The 15,011-nt window shown below is 45.0% G+C and overlaps 1 protein-coding gene across 1 annotated transcript in view; it reads right to left on the reverse strand.

Moving 5' to 3' along the window:
* Positions 1–15,011, reverse strand: part of STK10 (serine/threonine kinase 10) — a 66,890-nt gene that overhangs the window by 32,079 nt on the left and 19,800 nt on the right. The window contains exon 2 of the mRNA XM_081178373.1: positions 7,581–7,745. Within this exon, the coding sequence (XP_081034499.1) occupies positions 7,581–7,745 (165 nt within the window). The remainder of the gene's footprint in view (positions 1–7,580; positions 7,746–15,011) is intronic.

Here is a 15,011-nt window from a genome sequence, read left to right on the forward strand (position 1 = left end):
ATAACTTTGAATCTTGCTAATCTGATTATGGTGGCTGCATTCTCACTTTTTTAGTCTTGTGCTGCATGCATGAAGGTATATTTGTGACTGTAGTTTTCATATTTCAGTTACAGATTTCTATTTGCCAGGCACAACCATTGTTATTCTCTGTGATGTAATTTGCTATCTCAGCTTTAAATTCGTTTAAATTCAGCTGCCTTCCTTCACTATTGAGTGGATATAGAATTTGATGTGGAGCCAGTTTGAGACCAGTTTGTAGACGATTGGAGAGGACTAACCCCAGCTTAGCTTGGATCAATATTAGCCATGTTACGATATTTACATAGCCTTATTTGGGTTTGGGACGGGATGAGGAGAAAGGAGTGTGCCAGTCCATTTATTAAGGCATAAAGGTTAGAAAAGTCAGTGAATACAGGATGCAGGGGAGGAAGCCACAGAACCTTAGATAGTTTTTTTTTTTAAAAAAAAACAATTTGCAATTAAGATAAGAATAAATATGGGCGGGGACTGTTTGTACACAGTCTCCCTACAGCTCAGAAATCCAGTTTAAGTTGCAGTACAGGCTCTAATAGTTCCAGGTGTATGAGGTTCTAATAGTTCTAATGTCAAAGTTTGCCTTCTAGCACTAAACAGGATGTTCTGTACATTCTACTCTGCAGAACACATCATTAAGCAGTACTTTTTTTTAAGGTTGTGCCTATCAGCAAAACCTACATGATCAAATTTAACTGGGGATGGTTTCTGTGCTTCTTCCAAAATGGCACCCAGCTGCATTTTGTGCTGGAGTGCAAACATGGGCGTAGTTAGGATTTACTGGGGGACAGGCTTTATGTTAGGTGGAGCAGAACTGAGTTATCTGTGATGCAATTGGTCAGTTAGTTATTTTAATTTTATTTTCTAGATTTTTTTGGGGGGGGAGGCAGCTGCCCCTGGCCCCTCCTGGCTACGCCCTGGCTGCAATAAGGAAAGGAGAGCCAACAGGCTCTAACCAGCCACACTTGGAACAATTGTCACACTCTCTATTCTAACTCCAGCCTAGAACCGTAGAGTTGGAAGAGAACCCAACAGTGTAACTCTCTGCAACGCAGGAATCACAGCTAAAGAATCGCTGATAGATAGGAGAGGCCACCACTTCCACTGTTGAATGGCTCTTACTATCAGAAAATTCTTCCTAATGTTTAGTCAGAATCTCATTTCTTTCTGGTATCAACCATGGTTGATTTTTGGTTCAGTCATGGTAGCAGTTAGTGGAAGGTCACCCCTAAATACCTGTACATCGTAATCCATCCCACCATGGAATTCTGAATACGTTTTCCTTTATTGTGGGGTGGGGCTTTTAAACTGGTCATTATTATATTAGAAGTTAAAATACATGACCTTAAAGGAAAGACTCTCATGGCCCAGCAATCCGAATAATGCCTTTTAAATGGATGCTTGAATTAGCATCTTTTTGAGACAGCCTTGCAACTTCTATCAGGGGAGATAAATTCCACCCATTCAAACCTTTTAACACAATCTCCACTCCTTTCACCAAAGGGGATTTAAACTCTCTGGCATGGCAATTTAACTGCTGAGAAAGCAAAGATTAGTGTTGCAAGCTTGGCACCACCCTTCCTATGTGAAGAATTCATGACCTTTGGTCCCTCCTCTTACAAAGTGGCAATTCACTCAACTATTAATCCTGCAGGGGGAAAAACACTGAACAGTAGGGTGTGCGACAGATACACACACATTATTGGGTGTGTTCCTTCTACTTCTCTGAAACTCTCAGAATTTACAGCTAAATTCTCTGTGAAAACTATTCCAGCCTTCTGAAAGGATTCCCCTATATGCAATTCATCTCCGTATAAGAAATGAATTAAATACCCTAGTGCAAGAACCGTCTGTAAAACTGACTTATTTGTTATCCTACCCCTTTTTGTGGCAAGTGTAAATAAGCAGAATTGCCTGTATAGTATTTGAACAGCAAAAATCAGTTCTGAGAGGACTGGCCCTAAAGTGGACCTTACTAGATGAGTGATAAAGCAAAGATGGGAGAGTCAGTTGTTATAGAGGCAACTCCTTTTCTGAGCTCTGTAATTTTTAAAATATTGCAAATACAAATTGATCAGTGCAAGTCCCTAGAAATCTTAACTGTGAATAAGGTCTTATATCCTGTTGTAAAGAATCCCGTTGACTAGCTTCTGCAATATAAACCTTACCTAATCACAAGCAACAGAGGGAGTTCAGGGTTAATAGGTCATATAATGGCCAACACAGGAAGGGCTTGGTCAAAGAACTTGGTTGGCCAAACAGCAGCACCTCTTGAACAAGTGGTGGTGCAAGGATTCTGCTCTGGCCAAAAGGAGGAAACCGTACTCATACTAGGCAAATGGAATATTCATGCACCAAGAAGCCAGCATGTCGCATGCACCAGTAGATAGCACAATAGATAGCACTCCCTGATCCTTATAAAAGGTCCCAGGTCAAACTTGTTTGCTGATATAAGCATTTAGGAGACCTGTTCTTTATGACTACAGATCAGCTTCACAGCACTACAATCTCTCTGAACAGGAGTGCTCTCACTCTCTCTCCAGACTAAAAGCTTCCCTCAGACTTTCTAGGCACTCACATGATCTCCCAAAGCCATAGCAGATTTCTGGTGATTTCACAGAATACCACAAAACAAACCTCATTTGGAGGGGGGGGGGGGAGAGAGAGAATTCAAATGTCAACAGCTTGTCTGGCACACAAGTATTCAGTAGGTGGAATTTAAATAACCAGCTCTCTGTAAAACAGATTGCTTCCATTTTGCCATTATTCTCTTACAATACAAGGGTGCTATTCACTAGGGAGCTCAGGCATAATGCTTTGTTTTTTCCTGAACAAAATAGCCTACAAGGAGAAATATGTGGGAAATTTAGTACTGGGGACATAGTATTATTGCCCCTCTGACCAGAAGGAAGTGTTGTAGCAACACATGCCTCCTTCAATTAGCCCACATATAGAGGAGGAAAATGCATGTTCTGGTCATCTATATATTGTTCTTCCCTAGGTAAGAAGCTGCACCACTTACAAAGTGGCCATGGGTTTCTTGTGGCTGTCTCCTGCTTACTGCTCCATGCATAAACCAAAAGCAGCAGCAGCAGCTTGGTCCCCTGGGATTGGAGGAAGAGAAACTATGTCATTCCCATTCATCTTCCTTACACCTGCCTAGCCAGTCCCAACAGCTGCAATCTGGATGGTGCTGTTGGCTGCTCCAAGCCCCTTAAGGACCAGGCATGGCAAACACACCACAGTAGTGACAATGTGGTTGGCAGCCACTGAGAGGCAGCAGCAGCAGCGGCGGCAGCAGCAGCAGCGGCAGCGTCATTCAGAATGCAGTGGATGTCCTCAGCCATCTCACAAATGGTGCTAGTGACTGGACAGCCCAGTTCCATACTTTGGCACTGAACCAATTCTCTCTCCGACCCTCCGTGTTCACATTTAACTATTTCTTCCTGTATAATTTCTTGTTAGCTTTTGGGAAAAGTTACAGGCTAGGCTGCGTGAGATGGTGTGCTGTTTATATTAATGCGTAATAATACAAAGCAATACAATTTGCAAATGAATAAAAGAAAAATGCATACTTTGCCAGTAAAACCTACATCTGATAAGGGATGGCCTTGTCTGAGCGATCTCTCTTCAAAACGGATGCCTGGTTAAAATCCAGATATGCTTGCATTTTAATCAACAAAGAGAGCTAAGTCATAATTTTCAAAAGGATACAAGCAAGCCTGTACCAAAAGCTAACTCTCTAATTTAATCAACTTCCTTTAAAGCACTGTTCTGTATTAATAAAACAACAAGATAGGAGCTTTGCTGATTCATGAGCATCTACATGCTGATGCTTGAACTGCAGGCCTGATGCTTCATTTTGACCTTAAAAACATGTTTTTATTGAAGACGTGACAGCTTCCAAAGAACTGCTAAGTGCCTTCTTCCTCAGGACATGCCCACACTGGAGTTCCTTGCCTTTCCAACATTATTTCTGCAGGCCACAACCTGAAGTGTTGGGGGAGTTGAATCAGAAAGCACTGCAGAGGGTGTTGTTCTACCCTGGGAGCTCCTGCTAACCACAATGGTGCTACAAGCCACAAACACATCACCCCAAATCTGCCATTTGGAGGATAAGAGACAATTTGCCAGCATGTGTGTTTGTCACAGCAGAGGTGCAGCACTGCTTGCAAGGACAAGATGATTGAAAATAGCCTTATGCAGACATGTCTTTATAGAGGAGAGCTTAGCTCCAGGCAAATAAACTTCTGCAGGAGATAATGGCATGGTTCTGCTTCACACATTAGGACAGGGAGGGGAGTGTGTCACAGCTGCTGGCTCTGCTGCCAACCTGTGTGTGCTGACCTTGCATGAAGCCAATCCGTTCAATGAGGAGCTATGCCATGACCACGTTTCCCAACTACACACCTGAGTAGGACTTGCCATTATGTTCCACTGAACACACACAGATTGGGAGTGGGGCTCTTAGCCACACACAGGTGGGCAGCGGAGTCACCTGCCGCAATCCTGCAACCTTCCACATGTTTATCGAATGAGCCCCATCGGCATGATACATACCGTATTTTTTGCACCATAACACTCACTTTTTTCCTCCTAAAAAGTAAGGGGAAATGTCTGTGCGTGTTATGGAGGGAATGCCTATGAGTGGCATGCCTACGGATTTTCCTCCTCTAAAAACTACGTGCGTGTTATGGTCGGGTGCGTGTTATAGAGCGAAAAATACGGTAAGCCAATCCTTGCCTTCGCAAGATCATGCTCATAGCCACTTTGCTCCTCTCTCGTAATTTTTACTGCTGCACCATTCTGAGCTAAGCTTTGGCTTAGGTTTGGCTTACCATGTCAGCCCAACTCTCAGTGAAGCATTCTTTTAACTTACCACAAGCTGTAACCATGGTTTGTTCTTGGCTCAGCTCAGCACAGCAGTCAAAAGGAACAGAGAGGAGTGAAAGTGGATATGAGCTGTTACCTGTAAACTGGAACGTTCAGGCGGCTTTGCGAAGGCGTATTTTGTATTACCGTGTCTTGCAAACCAGCTCAGTGTGTGGAGGGGGAACAAGACGACAGGAATTCAGACACCAGAAGGGAATTGAATCTACCGTTGTGAGTGACAGAAACCTGGGCATGATTTGGTTAAGAGAATCAAACTAAATCATGTACATATTTTAAAGAAAATTGGATATTAGCTTTTTCTAATGCTCTTGAAAAGAAAGCACACTTCACTTGATAAATATGGTACACATTTTACTCTCACCGTTACAAATCTGCAGGAAAGAGTGAAGGAAACTCTCTTTGGCCTGTAAACATGACCATAAAATCTGTGTGGTCTAGAATATGCACTAAAATGGTTCTTTCCTGATTTGAACCTCATTATAAACAGCACCCACACGCACAGACAAATGGAAGAGAGACTGAAAAGCATTTTAGGGTTGTGCATGAAAAAGCCATCATGCAAGAGAAAAAGGTCTGAAGAATAAATATAAGAGCCAAAAACTGCAACAGCTTGCAAGTGGGAGTCAGATGCATTTTCTATTGCAAAACTGAGCAAAGCCCCCCAACTGCTAACGTCTTATTTGAAACGTGGAAGCCATTGTTCATAGCTGTTCCTGTATCAGGAGTAATAGGCCACCACAATGAATAAAGCAGGAGCAGGCAAGATGCTACCTGTTCCACCCACAACATCCCCTTTGAGCCATTTTTTATGCAACTTACCAGTTCAGCATGCCAATCACTTAAAAAAAAAAAAAAGACCTAGATCTTTTACGGCTTTCTAGAAAAGGCTGAATACAGCGATTGCATATCTTTAAGCAAGTGTGTCTCCTTCCAAGAAAATGTGATTAGAATCAACGTTCTAGGCAGCTGGGGAGAGAGGCTACCTTGTGAGTCATTCCCCTCCTTGTCCCTGTGGCCCACTCCAATCGCGTTGCTTAAATACTTCCTTCCAAAAAGCCCCAGTAAGAAACCTCCTGCCCATACCCACCAACCATCTTTTCACTAATAATTAGGTGAACTTGGGTAATTTCTTCCATATACATATATTCTGATTGGACAAGGTCCATTTTCTTTATGCATCTCTTTTGATTTCCATACCGTAAAGCCAGGAATGTTTTGGAAAAGGTTCTCTCCAGGTCTTAGAGCCAATATTTTAAACAATCATCATTATGCTTTTAATACACACACCCTCTAAAGAAAAGCTCTGAATACTTTCTGCTGTCTTTGCAAGAGGAAATGCATAACACATTGTCCTTTCATACTGGCTCTAGAAAATGGTCATATACCTGAAGACAAACTCCTTCCCACCAAATTTTGAAAGCTTTCCCTCACATGAACTCACCTGGACCCTGCAATCACCATCTACGGCCTTTCTCCACTTGCCCCCTCCACAGGTCATCTGGAGGGTGGCAACATGAGAACGAGCCTTTTTAGTGGTGGCTCCTTACTTTGGGAATGTTCTCCCCAGGAAGGCTCACCTGATACCCTCTTTGTCTAGTTTTATGCACCAGACAAACCCTTTCCTTCTTATCTTGGCTTTTGGCCCTTAATTTGAGGGATTAAGAATGTGTGGCCTCTGCAGACCTGTGCTCCATCACAGACAGTTGGAGCAACAGTGTAGCCATGCCAATTCCTACTTTCTTAAACCCCCCGGTTTGACGCAGGGCACACAAGCACCTGGTAGCTTCTCCTGACAGGTAGATCCAGCTGCTCCCATTGCTTCAAGTCCCTCCTTGAGCATGGAGGGGATTCCAAAGGCTCTTCAATTTCTGAGACCCACCCGCCGGCTCTTTTCCTGCTGCCTCCCTGTCTCTGACTGTCCAATCACTTCCCCCTGACTCCCCTCTACCTCCATCCCTGGCAGCCCCCTCACGGGCAGCACAGAGCCCCACAAATCACTGGCCCCTCCCCCTGGATCATCCTCCCCGTCACCTGCCTCCCCCAATCCCCCTGCTCGTCCCTGACATCATGTTAAGCCCAAGACCTGTTCTTACATTATGCTTTACTGAAGGCTTTCAAAAGAACATTCACCACAAGGAATACAAAAATCTGGCATGACGAACACTTACTTTATTCATTACCAAGACAAAGCTTCATTTTAGTATGGAGATTTGCCTTTAATGCAGTGCAGCAGAGCAAAAAAAAAAATTAAAAAAAAATTGCTGCATTTATTTATTTATTTTACAAGAAAGAAAGTAAGATATGTATTAGTCCAGCTAAATGAGTGACCTCTGGAATAAAGATGGGGGTAAAGCTGGTCATTTACCAAAACCCAGTTACCTATCACAGGTTAAAGAATTGTGGTAGACAGGTCACAAACTAAAGGGTTGCATTCCACACACAACTGTTACTGCATTTATAAAGCAGATCTAAAACAGCAAGCAGTTCTAAGGGATCCAGTAAGTAGCTTTTGCAACAGGGCTTCTACACAAAGCTACTTGGAGCCAATCTATGTTCATTTGCAGCCAATGTCTTATTCTCAAGCTCACAAGTTCCTAGCTTCGTTCGGAGGCTATTTTCACCTGAAAGCAAAGAGAGCAGTGTATTAATCTTACCCATAGTTTGCTGTCATGATAAAAGGCTCCTAGCAGCTTTACAATGTAAGGGTGGTCACAAGTCGCAAGGATCTCAATCTCCACCGTGTAGTCCTCCAGCTCATCTTCACTCTTGGTCTCAATGACTTTGGCAGCAGCTAAGGCACCCGTCTCTCTGTTTTTGGCCTGTATCATAAAAGTAAAGGAAACAGTGTAAGAAAGTATTGCCAACAGCAAAAAGATAGCTGGGCATGTTTAGCCTGGAGAAGAGGAGGTTAAGGGGTGATATGATAGCCATGTTCAAATATATAAAAGGATGTCACATAGAGGAGGGAGAAAGGTTGTTTTCTGCTGCTCCAGAGAAGCGGACACGGAGCAATGGATCCAAACTACAAGAAAGAAGATTCCACCTAAACATTAGGAAGAACTTCCTGACAGTAAGAGCTGTTCGACAGTGGAATTTGCTGCCAAGGAGTGTGGTGGAGTCTCCTTCTTTGGAGGTCTTTAAGCAGAGGCTTGACAACCATATGTCAGGAGTGCTCTGATAGTGTTTCCTGATTGGCAGGGGGTTGGACTCGATGGCCCTTGTGGTCTCTTCCAGCTCTATGAATCTATGATTCTATGTTCACACCTGACACCAAACCATGGTTTTCAACCAAGTGAATGAGCAAAGCAATGGGCTTCTACACACAGACCTCTCCTCCCGTGAGCCAGGACTTTTGCTTTCTCTTAATCTCAGGTTCTTGTGTAGCATGAGTCAGAGATCATGGTTTTGACCAGAGATACTGATGGATAGCTCAGTCAGTAGAGCAGGAGACTTTTAACTGGAGGGTTGTGGGTTCAAGTCCCACATTGGGCAAAAGATTCCAGCATTACAGGGGGTTGGACTATATGACCCTTGTGGTCCCTTCCAACTCTGCAATTCAATGAACCTATGGTTCTATGATGTTTGGTTGAGTAGAAATCTGGCAGCGTTTGTTTCACACAACAAGAAAAGCCAAGATTAAAGCAAAGCAAAACACAGCTCCGCAGAAGTCTTCCTCCTGGCCACGTAGAAAGAGAAGACGGGAACACATACAAACATGAATCTTTGCTCATGTTAACTCCAACTCATGCACACAGCACTAAACCATGGTTTAGTGTTCCATGAGAACCAGGCTACTGGTACAGCAGTTGCACAACTGTGAACCCTGTACAGGGTGCTATTTCTTTACAGCTGGTAGTATAATTTGTGCTATTGGGTGTTAAGAGTTATGTGCCAAGTAAAATGATGTACTAATGGTCTAATCAACATGTTAAAATGAAATAATGAATATGGATGCTACCCAAGATAAGGTGAAGTATTAAAACAATAAATTTCTAAACCATCTCCGCTCAAATATGCACAACTTCAGACAAAATGCTTAAGGAAAGGCAACTAGAAATGGGGGCAGGTGGGCTCAAACCCAGGCCCCCAACAGGTAGGTCTTTAGTGCCTTACCCTCCTGAACTAATAGCACCCTGGTATGACAGCAATGTAAGCAGGTTAAACTCTGGGCCAAGGGTGCCCCTCTAGACTTCATTTCTGGCCTGAATACAGTCGCCTGATGCCATAAGCCAGTCAAGATCCACCAAGTCCTTTAAACCCTTAGCATCAAGGTAAACTGCTCAATGGCATCATCTCACCTCACCAGCAGCAGCCCAGTCCTCTGCTTCTGGCCCCTTTGAACCTTTGGTTCACGTGCACCAGTACCACACCCCCAGTTGTAACCTGCCCTCTGAGTTTGGCCAAGGCCTAAGAGGCCCCCAAGGAACAAACAATGCAGCTCTTCATCCACTGAGAAATGGCAATTGCATATATCGCAGCCCCAGGTGGTGGAGTTTCAGAAATCTGCTAGTGGAATTCTCTGAACTCCCAACTCATCGTATGTTGGGTCAGCGGTCTTTGCCCGCCTGCCAACTCTTCTTTACACAATGCAGAGGCGAACACAGGCGAGAGAATGACTATAAGCAGGGTTTGCCAGACCTGGGATATTTAGCACAAGATTTCCTAAGGAAAATAAAGGCATATTCTCTCTCTCTCTCTCTCTCTCTCTCTCTCTCTCTCTCTCACCACCCCAGATCAACAGCTAAAATTAGTAGTAGCCTTATTAGGTAACCAATCAGTGTAAATGCAGGGCAGTACCATACACTCCAGATCACTATCTAGTACTCGGTACACAATAAATTCTCCAGATGGAGGGGCATATAAAACTTTGTCTCTGCATAGACAGGACCTTCCAGGCAGAATCTTGCACAAGGCACTCATCAGATGGCATGTGTGTGTGTGTTATGTTTCTACTAGAGGAACACTGAGGCCAGTTTTTATCTACATTATTGCTTTCTCTTTTTAGGTCTCTGTTTAGAAAGCCTGTGGAGAGTTTACAAAGGGATTAGTTCCCAACATAAACACTCAAGGTGTGCTTGAGTCAGGCACATGCTATTGACGCTGGTAACACAGCTGCGATTCTGAGGTAAAAGCCAGCACGGTCTGGATGAGGACATTTTGGAGACTGGTGCTGAGAGAGTGTCCCTTTGCTGGGGGTTGCATGCACATTATTTGCACAGTTCTGTTTCTTTCCAGGAGAAAGAGATATGGCCCATTCCCCTCTCCCTCTTCTTCCATCATTCTTATATGGCTCTTTACAGGAGTGTCATGAACACCCGGAAAAAAGCAGGATGAGAAGTACTTGTAAGCATGCCCGGTTTTCCCTTTTAGATCTTGAAACAGAAGGGTCACTGCTCAGCCACTGCAGGAAAAACTGCAGTCTGTTGCTGGAATTCTTTTCTGGGGCCCTTTCTTATTGGGCTTTATTAAAAATCAGAGGACCTCAGACTTTTACATCCCTGCTAGTGACTGACACTCAGTTATCCAAAAAACCCACACAATCCAGAAGCATCTATATTTGAAGATGTGAGACCTGTGTGATGAACCCCTAGAACTTGATATAGACCAAACAGAGCCACCTATAGGATCTGTAACTTGGAACCCCTGTGGAGAAGTTCTGCAGAGGCCAATATTCTGAGTTTTATTTCCGATACACTTTCCCAATTTAACCCCTTATTAACAGTCATCACTGATGGTTAGTTCTTCTGCAATGGGAGTTCAGAAGCGCAGGAAGGTGGGACTGAGCTCTAAGTGAATTCCTGACTGGCTACTTAGACCAGTGTTTCCCAAACGTTTTTGGGCAACGGCACACCTGTTTACTGAAAAAAAATCTCGCGGCACACCACCATTAAAGCCCCGCCCCGTGACGTCAGCGCGCAGCGTCACGCCGGGAGGGACGCACAAAAGTGAAAGTTTTTCCCCTCCCCCTTGCCGGGGAACCTCCAAGCTTTGGGCAGGCAGGCAGGCAGAGCTGGGAAGGGGGTTTCCAGGGGACACGGCAGCTCCTCGAAAGGCTTCTCTCAGCTGCGCTCAATCCTCCTCGGAGAGGATTTCCCCTCCGGTCCCATGCCTTCGTTTGGGGCATCGCTCCGGCTGCTCCCTCTCCCGCCGCGCAGGAGCGATGCCTCTCTCTGGCTCTCCCTCCGCGCAGGCTGAGGGAGGGAGGGAGGTGCGCGTGTGACCCGTCTCTGCTGGGAGACCAAACCCAGCGAGGCAGAGTCGCGCGGAGGCGCCCAGGCAGCGCTGACGGCTGCGAGGAGGAGCGCCAGGCAGCAGCAGGAGGCGCGGCCTCTCCTCGCCGCCGCCGCCCCGCCTCTCGCCGCCCGACTCGCCCGCCTCCCTCCAGGCATCTCGCGGCACACCAGCCGATGTCTCACGGCACACTCGTGTGCCGCGGAACACCGGTTGGGAAACACTGACTTAGACCACTTGCATCAAGAGACAGATTTTCCTTTGTCACTGCTACACATGATACTTCGCCTAATGAAATAGCTCAGCTTTCACTGGTCTCAAATCCCCCCCCCCCAAAAAAAATGCAAGGCATTTCCCTGTCTCCTTCAGAATTATGTTGATCGGGAGACCCATTACAAGAAATGGATGCTTTCTCAGGCAATCTTGTCTGGAACTCTGCACAATCTCTGAAACCCAAGACTTAACTCAAGCACACAAAAGGTAACAAGCGAAGTGAAAACAATTATGCCTTTCTTTCCCCTTCCTAGTCCCCCTTCCCATTCAAATAAGCTTTCTTCATATATGTTAACATTTGGTTTAATTGATTAAAAAGTTCTCTCTCTGGAAGTTCTTTCTGGAATCCTCATGTGCTAAGACCTAATCATTCTTAAGCTAAACCCTGTCTTTCCAAGGAGAGTCCACAAGGTTTAGTACAATTTGGAGCTCTCTGGTACAGTAAAATTAAATAACTTTTCTTCTTTATCCTCACAAGAATTGGGCTGGACAGAAGAACTCTACTGTATAGGACTTAGGGCAGGGGTAGAGAACCTCAGGACCAGGGGCCAAATGTGGTCCTTGGTATTCTCCCACGTTCAGGCTCCCTCTCCTCAGGCCATACACCTCACCAGCCCTGCTTCAAACACCAAGTATTTTTGACTGGCGGAATTGTGTCCTTGAACTCAGATACTTCTGGGTGGAGGCATAGATGACTGTGTGTAAAAAACCACCTTTCTGTATGAAGGTAACATTTTATGTTTCTCGCTCCACCCACTTTTGCCTCTGGTCCCGCCCACCCCTGGGCCTTGGTCCTCAGAAGGTAGCCCAGAATATGGGCCTTGGACTGGTCTTGGGTTTGTCAGCAGGCTCAGTCTGAGCAGTCAATCATATTCTCTTTCTTGGACGGAGGAGGACCCTTACCAAAAGGGAAACTGCCAGTAGGAGAAAGCCTCCCCACCCCCAGGGTCTTCATACCTGCAACAAAATGTTGTCATGTGGAGTGCTCCTGTACAGGATTCCAGCTAGCCAGCCACACCACAACACTCCACTTCATTTTCCCTGCCTCCCAGTTTCCCACCCCCTCCATCCCCTGCAAACAAGCCCCTTAATTTCCCCTTCTACCCACCCAAAGATTTGTGTTTATCTGCCAAACATGGAATTCCCCTTCCAGCTGAGCCTGCTGATACTTCCCTCTGCTGTGTGGGTGGTGCTGTCTTGGATCCATAAGGATCTACACACTTGGAGAATGAGTTCGCTGCAAGAGCCATGGATAATAATAATGATGATGATGATCAGATAGTGGATGCAAACAGTTATGAGGCGGGGCATTAGGTCTACTTGTGAGGGTGGGGCATTTCGCCACAAACTGCTGAAGAGAAATGCAGGCACCACCCATTCCTCTCAGGACCGCTGCTAGAATTCAAGAGCCGACTGTTATTAACAGAGGTTTCACTTGTGAGGAACTGCAAGCCCCTTGCAAGAGCCCTGCCTTTCCTTCCGTGGTTTACACAGCTTGTTTTTAGAGGAGAGCTACGAGAAGAAGCTTCCTTTTCAATCAAGTTTCTTGGAAGGCGTCCGCAGCGTAGCAAATTCCTCCAGTTCTGGACTCACACTTGAGGTGTGTGGGAAAGGAAGCCTATGCTGTGCGATAGCTGCACTGGACAGAACAAAAAGAGACAGTTTGTGTCTGTTTCCTTATAAGAACATACTAAGAGCCTTGCTGGATCAGGCCTTTGGCCCATTTAGTCCAGCATCCTGCTCTTGCAGTGTCCAACCAGGTGTCTGTGGGAAGCCTGCAAGCTGGACATGAGCGCAGGAGAACACCCTCCTCTTGCGGTTTCCATCAACTGGTATTCAGAAGCATTCCTGCCTCCCTGACTGTGGAGGCAGAGCAGAGCCATTGCAGCTATTAGCCATTGTTAGCTGCCTTCTCAATGAATTTGTCTAACTCTCTTTTCAAGCCATCCAAGTCGGTGGTCATCTAACGGCACTGCTGCAGCTAAGCCTACACATACACACGGATGAGGGAGAAATTTGGTTTGGTTTGGGTTTTGAATATGAATCTACTTCATTAACACTTCTGGAAACAATACGCAAACCAAAAGGGAACTATCCTTCAAAATGCACACCTCTTTGAATTCTGCAGTGCAGTTCTGCACCTAAAAAAAGGTGTACAGAAATGTACCTATTAGGGGAGGTGTGCATGAAGAAGCCAACATTAATGAAAACACACATAAATGCATTACAGTTAAAAGCATTATTAAAAGCAGCATTTTGGCATCTGTGCAGAAGAGCATAAAGGTCTGGATTCCACATGGACTGGGGAAGGGGGTGAGAAATAAACCCCAAGCACTATCAAAAAGAGGGGAACCCCCACCCCCTGCTGCAAAACAAACGAGGCAGAAGAGATGATGAAGCACTGCCTGCTACTAGAGGAACTTGCAAAATCACAGTTCACCGGAAGCCAGCCTGGAGCCAGAGGAACCTTTTGAGCCAGCAGCCAGAGCCAGCCTAGCTGTTTTCATTTCAGAGGAAGCGAAACAATGACTGGGGGGAACAAGCCTGTATTTAGAACACTCTGCTGCCTTGTAGGACAACAGTGATGCTGCTCTTATGACCACCCAGCGGAAGGCTGATATCATAAAACAAGAGAAAAGGGAGGATGGTGAATGGGGAGGTCAGTTGGATTTGCCCTCTGGTAGAATTGATCTCCTGGATGTGCCACATACGTGATCTTTGGTTGGGGTGGGGGGAATCTCTCTAGAACTTATTTTCTCATTTGGGACATCCATAGCTTGGATCCACACCTAGCATAAACAAACAAAAGCATCTGAGCCACTCACATAACTAAGTTTAGAGTGGTCACATATTCAAGTCACCCACAGCATTCCAACCTGCAAAATTCTCCCAAGCAATTTTTTTTGGTCAATGCTAAACTTTTGTTGGTTCCAGTCCAGAGCCAGCAGCACAGTATCTTTATTTCTTAATGAAGGGAAGAGGGGAGATTTGAAGATAGCATTGCTGGAGGGAGATAGCTGCAATAAATATAAAAAGCAAGAGGCACACATAAAAGTGGTAGAGGTGAATGGTGAGAGAAGTTGGGTCATTTATCAATGACCTCTTGCACATTATCCAATAAAGCCACATTCCAAACAGGACTCACAAACCATGGGTGACAGAGTGGGAGGGAAAAGAAAATATGGTCAAGAGAGAGGGGCAGAACCCAAGGCCTTTGATGTAGAAAGGGTCAATACGGGCTCCTGTCCCAGGTGTTAACATGGAGACACACACACAATGTGCAATACCTGCGTATTCACTATTAAGTGAATCAGATTTGTTGTGGGGTTTTTTTGTTTTGTTTCTAGTTTGAAATAATTCAGAGATGATTTAAATATAAAATATTGTAATGAAAAGCTTCCTCAGAGTTGATTTAAATATAAATTTAATTCAGAGATGATTTACATATAAAATATTGTAATGAAAAGCTTCTGCCCCTTAGTAGGGGCAGAAGACCAGGCAGAGTATCACCCTTGCAGCTCTTCACTGGTTCTGTACTGGCAGCCTAATACAAAGTACACCTGACCTTAAAGCACAGCTAG

The sequence above is a fragment of the Podarcis bocagei genome, assembly GCF_964188305.1.
Source record: "Podarcis bocagei genome assembly, chromosome: 2".
Lineage (NCBI taxonomy): Eukaryota > Metazoa > Chordata > Lepidosauria > Squamata > Lacertidae > Podarcis > Podarcis bocagei.